The sequence below is a fragment of the Grampus griseus genome, assembly GCF_964374135.1.
Source record: "Grampus griseus genome assembly, chromosome: 17".
Classification (NCBI taxonomy): Eukaryota; Metazoa; Chordata; class Mammalia; order Artiodactyla; family Delphinidae; genus Grampus; species Grampus griseus.
In genome coordinates, this window is record NC_139011.1 from 39851972 (window position 1) to 39869034 (window position 17063).

General features: G+C 56.3%; 1 protein-coding gene across 1 annotated transcript; it reads left to right on the forward strand.

Moving 5' to 3' along the window:
* Positions 1-685: 685 nt before the first annotated feature.
* GDF6 (growth differentiation factor 6) lies at positions 686-16776 on the forward strand (the record flags this gene model as incomplete). Its single annotated transcript, XM_082674779.1, has 2 exons — positions 686-1188; positions 15815-16776. Exons 1-2 carry the CDS (start codon positions 765-767, stop codon positions 16774-16776), a joined length of 1386 nt encoding a protein of 461 aa, XP_082530905.1. The 5' UTR covers positions 686-764.
* Positions 16777-17063: the final 287 nt, after the last annotated feature.

Below are 17063 nucleotides of genomic sequence, written 5' to 3' on the forward strand. Positions count from 1 at the left end.
GGTCGGGAACAGACGCCCTGTCTTTGTGGAGAGCGGTACCCCACCGAGAGAATGCGGCTGTTCTGGGCAGGGCCCTACGCCTGGCGCGCGGCGAGGCTTCCCTGGCCCTGGGCTGGCCCTTGAGGGGAGCGATCGACTGGCCTGGAGGTTGGGGCCGAGGAAGGAGGGTACCACCGCCCGGAGCCGGCGCGCAGTCGGCTGCTGAGGCGCCTGTTCCGAGCTGTCCCTGGGGGGCGCCGCCGCCGCTTCCCTCCTCCGGGGCCGCACGCTCCCAGCAAAGTGGAGGAGGCTGGGGAAGACCGAGAGCCTGCGGAGCGCTACGGAGGGACCGAGCTTCGAACAGTGCTAGGGGGCCTCTGGCGCTGCGGATGCCCCTGGCTTCCTCGCTGCCGGGCGGCCTCGCCCGCCTACCCCTGCCCGGCGCTCCTGGCCCGCTCTGCGCGTACCGCCTGGCAACCCCGCGTGCGTCCCGCGGGGGCGCTGCGTCCCCCTGCCACCCCTGCCCACAGCGGCCCCTCTCCCCCACACCTCCTGCCCGCACCACCCGGCCTCTCCTCCCACCCTCGGCTCCCCTCCCCTCCCTCCCCTCTCCTCCCACCCCTCCCGGCGAGGGGCGGGAGGGGGCGTGGCAGGGCCGGGGTTTGTGTGGCTGGGACCCGGCTCCTCGCACTCCGAGTCCGCCCGAGGAGCCGGGCCCCGGCCGCTGTCCAACCGCTCCGCGCCCCTCGCGACCCGCGCCGCCGCCTCTCGGGGACCCGCTCGCCATGGATACTCCCAGGGTCCTGCTCTCGGCCGTCTTCCTCATCAGTTTCCTGTGGGATTTGCCCGGTTTCCAGCAAGCTTCCATCTCATCCTCCTCTTCGTCCACCCAGCTGGGCTCCGCCAAGGGAATGCGAAGCCGCAAGGAAGGGAAGATGCCGCGGGCGTCGCGAGAGAGTGCCACGGCTCGGGCGCCCCTGGGGCGGCAGGAGCCACAGCCGAGGCCGCAGGAGGAGCCCCGGCGGCGGCCGCCACAGCAGCCCGAGGCTCAGGAGCCTCCGGGCAGGGGCCCGCGCGTGGTGCCCCACGAGTACATGCTGTCAATCTACAGGACTTACTCCATTGCCGAGAAGTTGGGCATCAATGCCAGCTTTTTCCAGTCTTCCAAGTCGGCTAATACGATCACTAGCTTTGTAGACAGGGGACTAGGTAAGTGGCAAGACGCCCGACTCCTTTCTCCCTGGAGCTCCGCAGCCAGGGCACAGCTCCGGCTCTGGCAGGAGGCTGCATTTGTGAATTCCCTTCTCGTTCTGGATACCTCCCCCTTTCTTTTCTTAAACAGTTTTTCTCAAGCCTAAGTAAGTTTCCGAATGCGGCTGCAGATTTTATTCCAGTATGCAATCCTCCCTGCCTCGCTTTCTTCTTTCCCTTCCTTCCTTTCTCTCTCCCTTCCTTCCTTCTTCCTCTTGCCTTTTGCAGAAAGGAGCGTGGCGGCTGCACGTCTGGTGGCTGGTGGAGGAAGCGTGGAGGGCGGGAGGTGGCGGGCAAATGACCGGGGCTGGAGAGGGGTCGCGACGGGGACTGGGAACCCGTGGCAAGGGGTCACTGGTTGTACCGGGTGCGCGGTCCAAGGCCGGGCTGCCGTGGGGGACCGAGCGGCTCAGGGGCCTGAGTGAGCGCTGGAAAGCCCCGAGCTCCCATCCGCTCCGGGAAAAGCCGGCAGAAGAGACTTCCACGGTCGAAGAAGCAAGTCCGCGATTGGCGTCTGGCAGTGCCCTGGCCCAGCCGCTGCCCGGGTACCCGGCTCGTACCCGCGCTGGACGTGGGGATGGTCAGCCGCGTAGGAACCCCGCGCCCTCGGGCTTTTTTTTTTTTTTTTGCTCCTGCAGCGCGCTCTCGGCCACTCCGGGGCCTCAATAGAGTCATTTCTGCAGAGGCAGCGGCAGCAACTGGCAGGGCGGGCCGAGGGCAGGGGCAAGTGAGCTAAATTTGGGGGTTTGTTGGTACTTAGCTCACACGGGTGCCTGGGTGTGCTCGTTCACCTTTCTGAGCCAGGCAGCTCTCCTGTCTCTGCGCTTCTGCCAGGGGCCCCGTCTTTGGTCCCCTCTGTGGGCGCGGGTGCATGTGTGGGAGTCTGTGGAAACCCCTGCGCCCCCTCCTTGCCACCTGCGTTGGTCTGCAGCCTTGGAGAGAACCTCGCGCTGCAGGCGCCGGGAACTCAGTTCCTAAAGAGAAGAGACAATACCGTAGAAGGAGGCAGTAAGGAAGGGAGAAAAAGCAAAGGAAGGGCAAACGGGAGGTAGGGGACGAGAAGAAAGGACGGAGGAGATAAAAGAGATTTGGGCATCTATCCACTCCGCCACCCTGCCCGGACTTAGCTCCTCGACTCGGACGCCTTCCCTGCCTCCCACTTCCAGGTCAGTGAAAGGGGGGTCGCCCAGGAACCGGCGAGCACGGGGGTTCGGACTGGGAGGGCTGCTCTGCCCCGACTGCCTTGGGGGCACTTGCACGCCCTCGGAGCTTTACAGAGCAGGCTAACGGCCCCGAGCCTCGGGCTCTTCCCAGGCTTCAGCCCCCGAGCCCCCTCCCTTGCAGCCGCCTTCCTTGCGGGCATGGGTCTTGCCCACGCTCGGTTCGCGGCTGCAGCCCGAGGTCAGCGAGGTTCACGAGCTGCTGAAAAGTCTGGGCGGCAAATTAACGCCAGGTATTTTATGGTGATTTTACAACTGCTAAAGTCACCCTGGCAAATACAAGTGGCTTCTTCGTACCGCTGCACCTGGGGCCCCGGCCGCCCTGCTGCCAGCGCAGCTCGCCTTCTCCCCACCTCCACCCCTTTCCCTGCCTCTGTTGTTTCTCTCCCTCCAAATCTTCTGTTTATCGTTCGCCTTCTCTAATACCATAATCGAAGGTTACCCTAGACTTGCCTAGTCGAGAGAGTAAGGAAGCACGGAGAAAAGTACTCTAGAGGCCTTTCCCCAAGGGAAGAAATCCCGCAGGCCCAGGGTGGCGGGCGGTTGGGCGCGCATTTTCTTCTCCCCACGGGAAGTGGCCAGAACCTCCGCCCCTCCCCCAAGCGGACACCCCCTAACTCGTAAGCTGCGCCCTGTGAGTTTGGCACGGGACCAAGGGACCCTGCGGGCGGCTGGGAGGCGTCTACCGAAGCCTGCGGCGTTGGGGCAAGTGTGGGAGGTCTCTGGGGGCTCCAGGTCCGGCGCAGAGGCTGGCTCGCTTCACCCTGGCTCGCGCTGCAGCAGCCTGTCCGCGGGCACCGCGCTGGGCGCCCCCGGGGCGCCGGAGGTAGGGAGGGGACTGGCTGCGCGCCCAGGTTGGGGGGGTGGGCCCTCAGTTCCCGAGCCAAGCTCTCTAGGCTAGCCGAACCGAGATCCAGACGTCCGGCTTCCACTCCCGAACGCGGCCCCCCGCCGGAGGAGGCGCGTCGTGACCACCTGGACCGCAGCTTCAAAGGCGCGGTCTCCTCCACGCCCTCCGGTTCCCAGAAAACGCGAAGAAAGGTAGTTAGTTGACCGCGAAGGCTGTGCGGCTGGTAGCACGCCGCGCTGGGGCGAAGGAGTGCGAAGCCGCGGGCTGGAGGGCGCGCGCAGAGGAGGGGGTATGTTGCGGGCCACAGCACAAGCTTGATAAAGGGAAAGCCTCACTTTCTCTCTCACTGATTTTGATTTGATGTGTCACCGGCGGTGACCTCGGGCTGGACCTTCCGGGGCTTGCTTAGCATCGGGCCCCTGATTGGAGTGTTTCAACTCAGCGATCTAATTGAGGGTTCATGTCATAACACATCAAATGCTGTCTAGTCTCCCGTGATGGAAGGGACCCGCCAGCCGCGCATCCCGACTCCTGGCGAGGACTTCCGCCCCTCTCACGTGGGGACTCTTAAACCGCGCCAGACCTTCCAGCATCCCCTCCCCCAGCCGTGGAAGGCAGGACAAGGAGGTAAGAGCGGCGGCCAGCTGAGAGCTGGGCCAGCCGAGTTAACTTGGCGCCTTGCCTCGGGGATGTTTAAATCGCCGTCGAGTGTGGCAGGCTTGGCTTCGAGAAGCAGGGGTCCCTCAGGGGGAGGAGCAAAGAAAACGGAAGGAGTCCTGAAATCCTCTCGTGAGGCATGAACTACTTACGTACAGTACAGTATTTGTAAAAAGCCTTCCTCACCCGGGGACCCCGGAACCCCAGAAATTACACCTAAAGCTTGCGTTTAAGAGAGGGAGAGCGGGGTAAACTCTGTCCATTGTGAATGAATGAAGAGCGCTTTAGGTTTATAAAGACTGCGTGTTCTGTAATGCCTCAGCCCGTGCCTCCTTCTCCCAAGCCCCATGAGGAGGACACCTTATTGCAAGTTGAAAAAAAAAAAAGTGTCCCCCCTTTCGGTTCGCTCTCCAAACAACTAGGGGTAATCATAATAACTAAGATATATTGACATGTTGAGCACTTACTGTATACCAAGTACTGGGCTAACATTTGTTACATGAATTATTTCATTTAATTTTAACAACACCCCCCAACCACCGGGAAGAAAGTGCTACAGTCCCTGTTTTACAGGTCAGTTAAGGAAGACAGAGAGGTTAAGCAAATTGTTCAAGGTCACACAGCTAGTGAGAGCTGAAGCACATATCCAGTTCTAGCCCCTGCATATTTACCTATGGCACTACATGGGTAGGGTGAGGGTGTTTCTAAAGGATGGTGGCAAGACGCAGAAATGGAAGAAGTTGACAGATTTCTCACCCCGTCTAATATTCCTCTGTGATCTCTTAAGACCCAGTTAGGAGGTGGAGTGAAACTTTGGATTCAGGGGTCTAAAACTGTGCTGTGCCTTGCTTCTTCTTTGTACTCCCTGTAAAACGCACAAACTACCTTATCCTTGACCTTTAAAAATGCCTCCATATTGTGCTTTCAAGATGATTTTGGATCCATAAAGATGAGAAAGTGTGTGAATGTTTGTGTCGGTGCGGTCATAGGATCAGGATGGACCAGGTTGGATATAGAGAAATTACAGTTAGCACCTGATAGAACTCATTACAAGACCATGAGTACAGGAGGCTTGGATCTCTAACCCTGGGGCCCTGGAAAGGCAGACAATGAGAACTCCTATGAATTCAACATGGCTGTAAGATAGAGGGGGAGGGAGAGAGAAGCAAAACTTGGACTTTAGTTTATGTAGTGAGAAGCGCCACGTTATTCCAACAAGGGAGAACAAAAAAGCCTCTTAAGGATGAAGAAACCAAAATGAATCTAAGAATATTGCTGTGAGTTAGGTTTCCAGATGATTTTGAAATAAGAATTCTCTTTAAATATTTGTTGTTATTGTTACAATAGCACTCTCAGAAAGGAGGCAGCAGGGAACAGATAAAAAACAAAAAAACAAAACATCAAAACACACACACACACAAACCCAAACGAGATCGGAACATCCTTGAGGAATTTGACACCCTAGAAATGAACCTCGGGAGAGTTTGCTGCAGATTGTTTGTTGGCTTCTAGGTTTACCTTCTGGGTCGCGATTGCCAAGGGGGCAGGGCAGGACAGCTAACGGGGAGGACATTCTAAGAGCGGCATAGTTCCTTCCTGATTGAAGTTCGTCTGGTGTGGCATGTTTATGCAAAACAGCGTGTTTCTGGGTGGACCTGGGCCGCAGAGTAGTGCAATCAACGCAGTGGTGCTTTTGCCCGGACCCTGTTGTCGTTGGCAAACGGAAAATGAAATATAAGCAGGGAAGCATTTTAATGGGGACGGAGGGAATTCACAACTGTTAATTATTTGGTGACCTTGTATTCGATTTGTTTGAGTCCCTTATAAAAACACTAATGCAGACCAGACGGCCAAGTGAGGAAGCCGGCAGAAGTTTCCAATCTAGGCTTTATTTCCCCGGAAAGAGGGAACAGCCTTGGGAAAGAATTGCTGAGCTTTTAAGTACGTGCGTGTGAGGACGCGCCGGTGTGAGCACCGCGCGGGGTTTGCGTCGCCGTCCAGGTTCAGGATCCTGCTCAAACGTGGTGAACTGGCAGGTCCTATAAGAATCCCGGGGTAAGGGAAGGAAGCCTTAAACCAGAAGTTTGTTCTGCTCTTCTGGTTGGAATGATTAAAACATTTTTCAGGCCACAAACCAAACCCTTAGCCATTGGCTTGTTGTTAAATAGCAGTTAATGTCACTCCCACCCCTAAGGCCTTAAGGGTTGCCTTACAAAGGCTGCCTTAGCACCTAGTGTCTTCTGCAGCGAGAGTGCAAGAAGCGCCGGAATTCTGGGGCGGGCTTCCTTGGCAGGGGAGACTAATCTGAGAAGGACACTGAGCTTTTTCCTGGCGCGGGAGGCTCTCGAGCTCTGGGAGTTTGCGCGGTAGAGTTGCTGGTGGGGGAGGGGATGGAAAAACGTGCTCAAACATCCTTGTCGTTTCTGTACATTAAAAAAAAAAAAAAAAAATTACCTAAGCCACAACCCACGACAGGCCTTGGGAATCCCTTCCCGCGCAAACTGAATCAAGACCTGAAACCTCCCCCTTACGACCAGAGGGGATGCGTGTCGCCTGGACCCGCGGGGAACGCAGAGCGTTCCATTGATGGAGGCCCTAGTGCAACTCGCTTTTTCCCAGCTGGAGTTCTCGGGGTTCTGGCGGCTCACCTCCTTGAAATTGGTGACGTCTTCCTGGGGCGGCGTGGGGAGAGGGAGAAGGGAACTGAACAGAGAGGTGGGGGGAAGATGGTTTGATAGAAATAGGGCAGAACGAAAACTTTCGTTTCCTGCCAGGACTTCTGCTTGCATCAAACGACCCAGAGCAAATTCACAATAATCCCTGGGGACTTTTGAGTAACGTGAAGGACAGTAGTTCGATAACTCTTAGGGTAGGGAATAACCCTGGTCAAGCGATGCTCTCTGGACCCGGGAAGGGCTCCGAACCGAGGCCGCGAGGTGTGGCAAACAGGAATGTGGATCCGCAGCGCCACTTCCTTGCTTGGCATCTACCGCCTCCCTCAAGCCCCCATCCCCCGCCCTTAAAGCCTGGCTGTTTATTTTTAAGCTCAATGTCGGTTAAATGGTGTCTCCTGTTTACAGGAATTAAATAGGTCCTCGTCGGCCTAATGGGTTCCAGGGTTGCTGTTCCTTGCCCTCCAGGACAGTCCATTAACGCTGCTGGGGGCCGAGGGTTGGGTGCGCTGGGAGTGGGCGGGCGGCGCTGACCAGCGTTAGCAGAGAGGCGCGCGCTGCGCAGCGAGCGGCCCGGGCGCCTGGGGGCGGGGCAGGGTTTAGGGACCCTATAGTGGGCTTGCAGTGGAGAAGAAGGGCGGGCCTCTGGCCCCGGCTGGCGCGGGTCTCGCTGCTGGAGCGGAGGGGAAAGCAAGCAGAGGGTTGGCTTTGGGGTCTGTCAGGGCTGGTTTACCCGTCCCCTTTACCCCCTAAATAACGTAGGAACCGAAGAGAACCCGTGCGCCTGTTTTGCAAATCTGGCTTCCAGGCAAGTTGGTCCAGTTCCGATCCCACTTCCCAGCTGACCGCCGCTCCCACGCCCAGTGGGGAGGGAAATTGAACGATGCTAGACTACGGCCCATAGCTACCACCACGAATCTTATTTTGCTAGGACGTTGTTTCGGGAGTCAGCCCGAAGTGAACACAGTGGAACTGAGTTGCCGCGATCCCTTGCTCAGAAGCTGCGTCCGGCCCAGCACTTTAAAGAACACATCACTGAGGTTTCTCCTGCGCGGGACCCCTTGACACCGAGGGTCCAATATCCTGACCACACGCCAGTCTGAGCCCGTCTCCCCACCTGCAACCTCAGAACCGGTCGGGGAGGGGAAACAACATAAAATGGGAACCTTTTCTTCTACTTTTCATCTCCAAGCTCTCAAGTCAAAAGGCTGCGATCATGTTCTAGCCCAGAGGGCGGTTTCAGGGCTGTGATACCCTCCCCGCTGGGCCTGGGTTGCTCCCCTGGACTCCCAGGTGACCCTACAGGTCGACATTGCAGGGAGGGCGACCTTGGGTAAATCAACCAGGTCCGGGCCCTGCTCCAGAGGTTCCAAGAGAAGGCAGCAACCTGCGGGGATGCCGCGGCCACGGATGCCAGGCACAGGCTGCTTGGCTGCGGCGGAAAGGTGGGGAGAGAGGCTCCAGCGTGAGGGGTGTCACCGGCTTCTATTTGGATTTCATCTGCAGTGGTGTCAAATTAAGATTTGGGCCACTGTGGTCAAGAGCCCAGGGTGGGATGCCAGTGAAAAGGGTCGCCTGGTGAAGTGTCCTTGATCTGGGCTTTGCGTCTCTGTCTCTTGAGCCCCTGAGAGGCCATGAGAGTTCGCACCAAGTGCATGGAAACTACTTTGTCAATGAATCTGTTTCGTCCTAGAAAGAAAAAAGGAGTCTCTCGGAGGCGACTTCGGACTCCTGCTGGGGGTGCCCAGCGCCCAGAGCTCAGAGTCGAGGGCTGGCCCCTCTCCTGCCAGAGAGCTGCGTTACTGAAGGCTGTGCTGCGGCTCCCTAGGAGCGTGGAGTTGTTCCCAGTCGGGTGGAAATCGGGGTTCCCCTTCTCTCCCCCTCCCAGCCTCACTGGTTTGCCGCTGGCTGAGTCAGAACTTGCTGTGGGAACTTTGAGGTTTCTCTGTGGGATCCAGGCAGGCCACCAGACTCGATGAATTCTGTGTGGTTCGCAAGCCCAGGCTCGAGACAGGGAGGAAGGTAGGGATCCGCCAGGCTTTGGAAAGTGGGTGGAAAAGTCCTCTGTGGAGGACTTCCCTCGGGCCTTTCTGGTCTTTGAAAGGAGGAAAGAAGCTGGGAAATTCAGGACAAGCTATTGGGGCAAACACTGGGGAAGCCAAGAGACCTAGAAAGAAGTGGGGCGGTGACTGTATGGTGGGAGGGGCTTCTGTGGGACTGCGATGCCGCCGCCCCTGACACCGCAGCCCGAGGGGTCATTCACTGCTACCGCCCTGCTCTCCTCCACCCTGCAGGCTGAAAAACATAGGGAACACACACACCCGCACCCTACAATGGCTCCGTGGACAGTTCCTGCCCATGAGGATGCCAGTGGAGAAGTGGGACAGGTGGGGCAAGGAGATCAGCCACCAGGCCTCTCGGGGCTGCGGCTGCCCGGAGCCAAAGGGGTTCGCACATGGGCTAACCTCAGAGGAGGGACCCTGCAAGGAGGGCCCTGTCCTTGACGAGGTTCTGGCTGGAGGTCGTTTGTTGACTTGGCATTGTGGGAGGGACCAGAGCAATGGATAAGGCCTGGGGAATGAGAAGGAGCAAGCTGATGGGGGTGAAGCTGAAACCCCTATGGGCCTGGCCCTTTGCTGGAAGCCCTTGCTTCTCTCTTAACCCCTCTGCCCAGCACCTTTCCTCCACTCACTTCTGCAGATCCTGTGGAAAGAACTGAATTGCATCTCCTCAAAGAAGGCCAAGAGGAGGACATGTGTATCTTCCCCCTACCTGGCCCCCTACCTGGCTGTAGGTAGTTACAGTAATATTGGCTGCATTCACTGGACGCTTCTGTCTGTCATGGACAGCCTGCTCTGGTTACCTCGACTCTGATCTTTACAATGACTCTGCAAAGTGGGGGTCATTCTCCCCTTTTCCAGATGAGATATATGAGGCTGGGAAAGATTATGTGACCCAGTCCATCCAAGGCCACCCAGCCAATAAGTTACAGGGCAGGACTCAAATCTATGCCTCTCACACTCAGGACTCCTATGCTCATTCCATGTTGTCGGTAGTAACTAACATTTGCACACATCTTCAGATGTCTTTCCTACTCTATCTCATTTGCCACCCTTCCCTCAGTGACTTTGAGCTGGCCTTATATTCTCATTTTGCAGATGAGAAAATTGTTTCCTTGGAAATCTACTTCAAAAGTCCAGTTGTTGGCATCCCTTCTATTCTGCTGATTAGGAAGTGATTGACACTTGGAGATCAGGGATTGATGCCCTCCTCAAATTCATAGGCAGCATGAAAGAACTGGAGCCTTCTCAGGGTTTCTACCAGACACAAAGATCAGGGTCTGGGATGTCCAGGGTGGTGGCACAGATACTGGAACCAGACTACTCCATCTACCTCTATCTTGGGCAAGTTACCTTGAGCTCTCTGTGTTTTAGTTTTGTGATCCGTAACATAATAATGATATCTTTTCTTTTTTCCATAGGTCGTTTTGAAGCTTAAACGACTTATTATAAGTTTAGAATTTAGATCATGCCCAGCACATAGTAAGGACTTAGCCCAGTGTTTGCTGTGATGAGCATACTGGATGTCAGCAGAAACACCCCAGAAAGGGTGAATTGTGTGGGTGGGGTCCTGATTCTGCACCTCAGGGCGTTGCTCAGCAGTTTGCAAGACTCAGATCTCAGTGGAGGCAGGGCGCAGGACAAGAGTACAGGGCGATGCCCAGAAGATCACTGTCCCAGAAGAGGGTCATAGTTGGAGCACAAATTACTCAGAGACCTTCATACCTCAGAGGAGACAGGGCTGGTGGCTCATTTTTACTCACCCAGTACACCTGACTCTATTTCCAACTTGTGGACTTTGTGGCACCTCAGGGCACCCTCAGGGCTGAGGGACCTGAGAAGAAGTGACTCCAAACCTAGCTATGAATTCCCCGCTCGGAGGTCTTCTTACTTCCAGTAAAGGAAAAAAGAATTCCTGGCAGAACCCAGCTCCCTTTGTGTCGACGGCGTTGGTGATGGACGTGTGTCTGGTGTCCTCCCTCCCTCTTTGCTCCACCGCCAATGGAGAACCCTGTGAGAGGGGCGTGGCCTCAGGTCTGAGGGCCTCGGTTGGAATAAAGACCTTCAAATAGTGTCCCTGCCAAGCTGCAAGTCATTGGGCAAGTGAAGACGCCTCTTGGAGCCCGCTATAAGAGTGTAACAGTCACCTATAAAAGAGTGTAACAGTACGACGGGCCTCGGACACTCTCGGTGAGGATTCGCGGACGGAGGCCACCCAACCCCCAGCACAAAAGCACGCCCAGAAGCATTCAGGGATGCTTTTGAGGATGGGGGAAAGGCTGAGCTGCAGACATCTGGAGTTTCCTTTGCGAAGACGGGTGATTATACGCCCCTCCTCCATTCCCACCTAGGGGAGTAGGGGTGGGAGAGCCACGTTTCATCTCGGCTTTCTGAGCCGCAGCCCTTCGCTGGAGGATGTGCCTTCGGAGGACGTGCGGCGGGACGCGTGGTGGGGCGGCGGGTGGAGGCGTGTGGGGCCCGGCCAGGCGCCCACGAGTGGCCGCTCAGGTCACGGCGAATTCAGAGGACGCGAGCGGAACACGCGCTTAGCAGCATTGGGGAGCCCAGGGTCTGGGCGCGAAGGGCCTTGGGGGTTGGGCGAGCTGGAGCTCGGGGGAGCCGGAGCTCGGGGGAGCCCTCGGGGCCAGCGAGTGACACACAGTTCAACCAGGACTCTCAAGAGGGACCTCAAGCTGCGTACGTATCTCAAGACGTCTTGGGGAACATGCAGTGCGCGGCCTTTCCGCCCCAAACCGAAGGACGATTCGGGTTTTCGGAAGCCATCTGCAGGGGGGCACGGGGGAGCCGCCCCCAGCTGGAGGAGCGCGTGTGGGCGGCGAGGCTCGGGTCCTGCCGCTGAGCAACCGTCACCCTTACGCCGCCTTCCCGGGGCGCGGTTCCTGGGGTGTCCGGACTTAGGCGCCGCGGGCATCCTTTTCTTTACGATCTGGTGTTTGCTTCTTAGCTTCCTCCAGCCACGTAGCTTTCTAAGCCAGTTTCCTCATTTAAAGTGGGCGTGATAGTCCCTACGTTGAAGTGATTCGTTCTCGTTCCCTTATTTGCTTTCCTTTTAAATTTTTATTTTATTTTTTAATCAATTCCACACCAAATGTATATGTTTGAGGTGCTCCTAACCTTCAACCGACTTGCCCTTAACTCAAAAAAGGCTGACCTATTTATGAAGAATTTTCTTCAAATATGAAGGTGGTTTGTTCTCTTCTCTCCGTCCCTCCTTCCTCTGCCCACCCACCAGAGCAAGCTGAAAAGCACAAATCCAGCGATTAAAACTTGAGGGGTCCCTCTGTCTAATACTCAGCAAACCCTGAATTAACCTGGGTGTCAGCCAAGCTGTAACAGACCAGGTTGATACAGATAAAAAGCAAAAAAAGATAGCTCTCATGATTTATTACTGATCAATTTCAAGGCCTGAAGCGTAATATTGACCTTCCAGGATGCAAGAAGGCGCCACCTACAGATTCTGAAATGAAAACTACCTGTTTCTAGGCAAGAGGATGGGAGAGAGTGTCACTTGATGACATCAGTTCTCCTCTATACAGGACTTAATGGGAGAGGAGGCTTGTGGGAGAAGGTGTGAAGAACTGGCTTCGTACCCACGGATGGCCATGGCGGCAGGGCCAGGCCTTGTGATGCCAGGTCAGCAGGCAAAGTGTCTGCAGGGTCACAGTGGATGGTGTGTGCACTCCCCAGGTTGGATGCCTCCTCTGGGCTATTTCTGTGACGCATGCCTCCAGAGCAGGTCCAGACAGGTGGAGAATGCGGTCCGTAGGGGAGCTGCACAGAGCAGCCGCACTCATGCGTTAGAGGTTCTGGAGACCCAGTGAGAGTACGTGTGGCTGAAAGAGTGAAAAAATGTGGACGTGGCTGTGAGGGGCCGGAAGGAACAGGGAGCAATAGGGACCTGGTTCTGGTGAGCATTGCCTTAGATCCTGTCTTGGGCCCAGTGCTTTGGGGCCCTAGGGCCCTGTTTTGTTCTCACCTCCCGTGGTGCCCTCCCCACTTGGTGGGGAATCTGAAGAGTCAATGAAATGTGCTTATCTAGATTCGTGGTTCTTATAGTGGGGTCCCCAACCAGCAGAATCAACATCTCCTGGGAACTGAGGAGAAATGCAAATTCTGGGCTCTGCTACAAACCTCTGGGGCTCAAGAGAATTTGCATGTCTAACAAGTTCCTGTGTAATGCTGACGATGCAGATTTAGGGACCACTGCAGGTTCACTGGCTTTGAGAGCTACTGCTCTAGTCTGGTACCTGAGCCACAGAGTTCTTGCTCAAATAGCCCTGAGCCCACTTCCAGGGCCTGGGCAGCTTCTTCTTTGGGTCTGTCCTCCTAAGGGTGTGTCACATCGCTGATGTGTGCCCCTGTAGCCTGGGAAGCTTGGAGCTGTGGGCAAGGGTGTCCACATCCACGCAGGTAAGACCCCTCGAACTGTGGAATGGAGCCGGGATGGGAAGAAAAGAGAGCAGGATACAGACTGAAGCCTCATTTGCACTTTTTCCCCCCAGCCCTGGAAAGAGTAGGAGCAGGCTAATCTTGCTAGAAAAATCATGCGAAATCCCAAGGCTGCAGAACCAGTGGAGCCCTCTTTTTACAGATGCTTTCCTTTGTTTTGACCACTCTCGAGGACTAGAGAAATGTGACTCAGCTGTGCAGACCATTTATTAGCCCACACTTTAAAAAAAAGAATGAAAACAAAAGCAGGCTGATTTCTCCATGTTGCATGAGAGAGAAATAAATAAATCATCCTTTACACCTGCCTAATGCTCTCCGACCAGTGACAGACTGTCTCAAGAGTTATATAAGCAGAGATGGAAATGATTTCCTAAAGGAGCCCAGGTTTTATTCCTAGCAAGCCCTGAAAATACAGTTGGGACTGTATCCTCCATGCCTTGTACCGTGGTCACTCCTGGTTGCCTCAGCTCCAGGACTTGGACTCTAATGGACAGGCAGTGGGGCTTACAGGCTAAATGCTCCAACTCTGAAATTAAACGGACCTAGGTTTGGGTCCCAATACCACCATTTATTCGTTGTGAGACTTTGGTAATTATTTTCTCCAAGCCTTGGTTTTCCTATCTGTAAAATTGGAACAATATGAGTACCTACCTTGCAGAACTGATCTGTGCTCATAGATAAAGGATGAAAAATATGTCAGCCCTCACAACATTTAGCTGGTGCAGCAAGTGCCTTACGTTTCTCCCTCTCACCACATCCTCAGTTTTGGGAGGGAGAGAAATATGAGAGCCAGGAAAGTGAAGCCTCAGGCAATAGGTCCAGAGATCTGGGTGGTGGTTGAATGTTGTCAGACACAGGTTTCTTTAAAGGAGGAGAAGAAAGTGTGCTGAATTCCCACTGATTTTAATGTGCCCTGGTCGGTTTGAAGGTCTTGGCTTCCATAAATCAACCGCCTCCAGCAGCTTTTCCCTTTTCACCTCTCTAACCCTTCCCACAGCTCCGTCTCAGGTCGGGACTTGTGTGTTAGAGTGAGGCAGCCGCCCGGCGGTCAGCCCAGAGTGGGAACTGGGTGTGGCTGAGGCCCAGATCCAGTGCCCTGGGGCTACATCTGGACAGGCAGTGAGGGTCGGACCTGGGACCTGGTGACACTTTTACTATTGAAATCTACCCAAACTTTACTAGCTTCTGGGGAAAGCTAGGGGCTTTGGGGATTTTTGTATTTGCTGGGTTGTAAATATTTTATGAGAAGGCAGCCCAAGAAAATCTGGTTAGCTTTCCGCCTTGCACACTGAAGTGGGGTTGGCTTCATGCACAAATGTGTCAAAAAAGAAGTCCAGTCCAGTTTTGCCTGGGTCCCCAAGAATTCGCCTTGGATTTAAAGCCTGTTATTGTTCCCCCTCCATGTGTCCCCATTCTTTCTCTCAGTGGTAACCAAAAATTTTATCTTCAGGATTAGTTGCAAAGCAAGAAGATTTCAGATTGGGTGGGTGGGGGAGGGGAGAATGTCACTGTGTGTGTGTGTGTGTGTGTGTGGCTGTGGTTTTCTCCTTACTGATATATTTATTTCTCATTGGCTGCAGGATCTTCTCAATGGATAGATGCCTTGTGTTTGTGTTGGTTCATTTGCCCCTCTGCAGACTTCTGAAAGCCTCCCTGCTCTTTTGTTTGTTAAGTGGCTGATGAATTTTAGAAAGAAAGAAATCACATTGCAGCTCCTCATTGTGTCAACTTTGTCCTGGGCCTAAACGCACCAGCAAAACTGCCTGCTGGGCGGCATCTTCTCCCAGACCCGCGGGTCTCAACTAGGGCTGCACCTTCAAGTCAACTTGGAGCTTAAAAAAACCAAAGCTAACAAACCCCAACAAAAGTCCAATATCCAGGCCCTGTCCTCAGATATTGGTTCAGTTGGCTGAAGCATACCCTGGCGCTGGTAATTTCAAAATTCTCTAGGTGGTAGACTGAGAATGACTGCTCTGGATGTTTCCCGCTTACTGACCAGCGTGTATCCTGGGTCGAGCAGGCCTGGATCCGTTGTGGTGGGCCAGATGGACAGGTCAGGGTCCTAGCTCCTATGGGCTGTTGGAGAGGGGCGGGCTTATGCTGGGAAAGACAGACCGCTAAGGAGACAAATATAAACGAGGTCATTGTAGATAGTGCTAAGTGCCGTGAAGATAATAAAGCAGGGTCCCGTGATAGTGACCGAGGGAGGCTACTTTAGATCCGGGTGGTCGAGCATGGCCTTTCGGAGGAGGTGACATTTGAACCGAGACGTGAATGATGAGAATGAGCCAGCCGAGAGGAGGTCTGGGGGAATGCGGGCCGGGCAGCGACCACAAAGGGCACATTAGTGGTTACATAGGCTCCTGGGGGAAAACCCGGGAGGCCGCCGCCGCGGCCGCCACTCCAGCAGCCACCGACTTCCGCCCAGGGAGTCCCGGGCTGAAGGGGAGGAGGGGGCCGCCCTGGTGCCCTCCCCTTCTTTGCCGCGCACCGCCGGGCGGGGAGGCGGGGTGGTCAGCCCCGGGCGGGCCGAGCTGGACCTCTACCGGCCTGTCCCGTTCCCTCCCCGCCCTTTTCCTCCCAGGGGCGGCCGCGGAGCACCGGGCTGATCTCCCTCTTAAGTGAAACTGACTGTAATTATTTTTTATCTCGCAGACGATCTCTCGCACACTCCTCTCCGGAGACAGAAGTATTTGTTTGATGTGTCCACGCTCTCAGACAAAGAAGAGCTGGTGGGCGCGGAGCTGCGGCTCTTTCGCCAGGCGCCCGCAGCGCCCTGGGGGCCGCCGGCCGGGCCGCTCCAAGTGCAGCTCTTCCCCTGCCTGTCGCCCCTGCTGCTGGACGCGCGGACCCTGGACCCGCAGGGGGCGCCCCGGCCCGGCTGGGAAGTCTTCGACGTGTGGCAGGTCCTGCGCCACCAACCCCGGGAGCAGCTGTGCTTGGAGCTGCGGGTCGCGTGGGGCGAGCAGGGAGCCGGCGAGGCCGAGGCGCGCGCGCTGGGGCTCCAGCAGCCACCGCCCCCGGACCTGCGGAGTCTGGGCTTCGGCCGGAGGGTGCGGACCCCCCAGGAGCGCGCCCTGCTCGTGGTGTTCACCCGATCCCAGCGCAAGAACCTGTTCGCCGAGATGCGCGAGCAGCTGGGCTCGGCCGAGGTTGCGGGCCCGGGCGCGGGCGCCGAGGGGTCGTGGCCGCCGCCGTCGGGCACCCCAGACGCCGGGTCTTGGCTGCCCTCGCCCGGCCGCCGGCGGCGACGCACAGCTTTCGCCAGCCGCCACGGCAAGCGGCACGGCAAGAAATCGAGGCTGCGCTGCAGCAAGAAGCCCCTGCACGTGAACTTCAAGGAGCTGGGCTGGGACGACTGGATTATCGCACCCCTGGAGTACGAGGCCTACCACTGCGAAGGCGTGTGCGACTTCCCGTTGCGCTCGCACCTGGAGCCCACCAACCACGCCATCATCCAGACGCTGATGAACTCCATGGACCCCGGCTCTACCCCACCCAGCTGCTGCGTGCCCACCAAACTGACTCCCATCAGCATCCTGTACATCGACGCGGGCAATAACGTGGTCTACAAGCAGTACGAGGACATGGTGGTGGAGTCCTGCGGCTGCAGGTAGCGGCGCCTTCCCTGCCGCCTTGGCCCGGGACCGCGGGGGAGGCCTGACTGCAGAGGGGCGGAGGAGGAGCTAGCCTTGGACGAGGCAGAGAGTGGGGCAGCAGCCTGGGCTTTCAGCCGGGTGGGAGACCAGGGAGTTCCGCCTTTCCAGAACCTTCCACCTGCCAGCCCAGAGGGAGCGACGGATTTTCACACCTTGCCCGGCCACCCTGGAAAAACAAGCCAAGGAGGATTTCTTTAGTTTTTGTCTTTATTATTGTGGCTTTGGATTTCCTTGTGTGTCTCCCA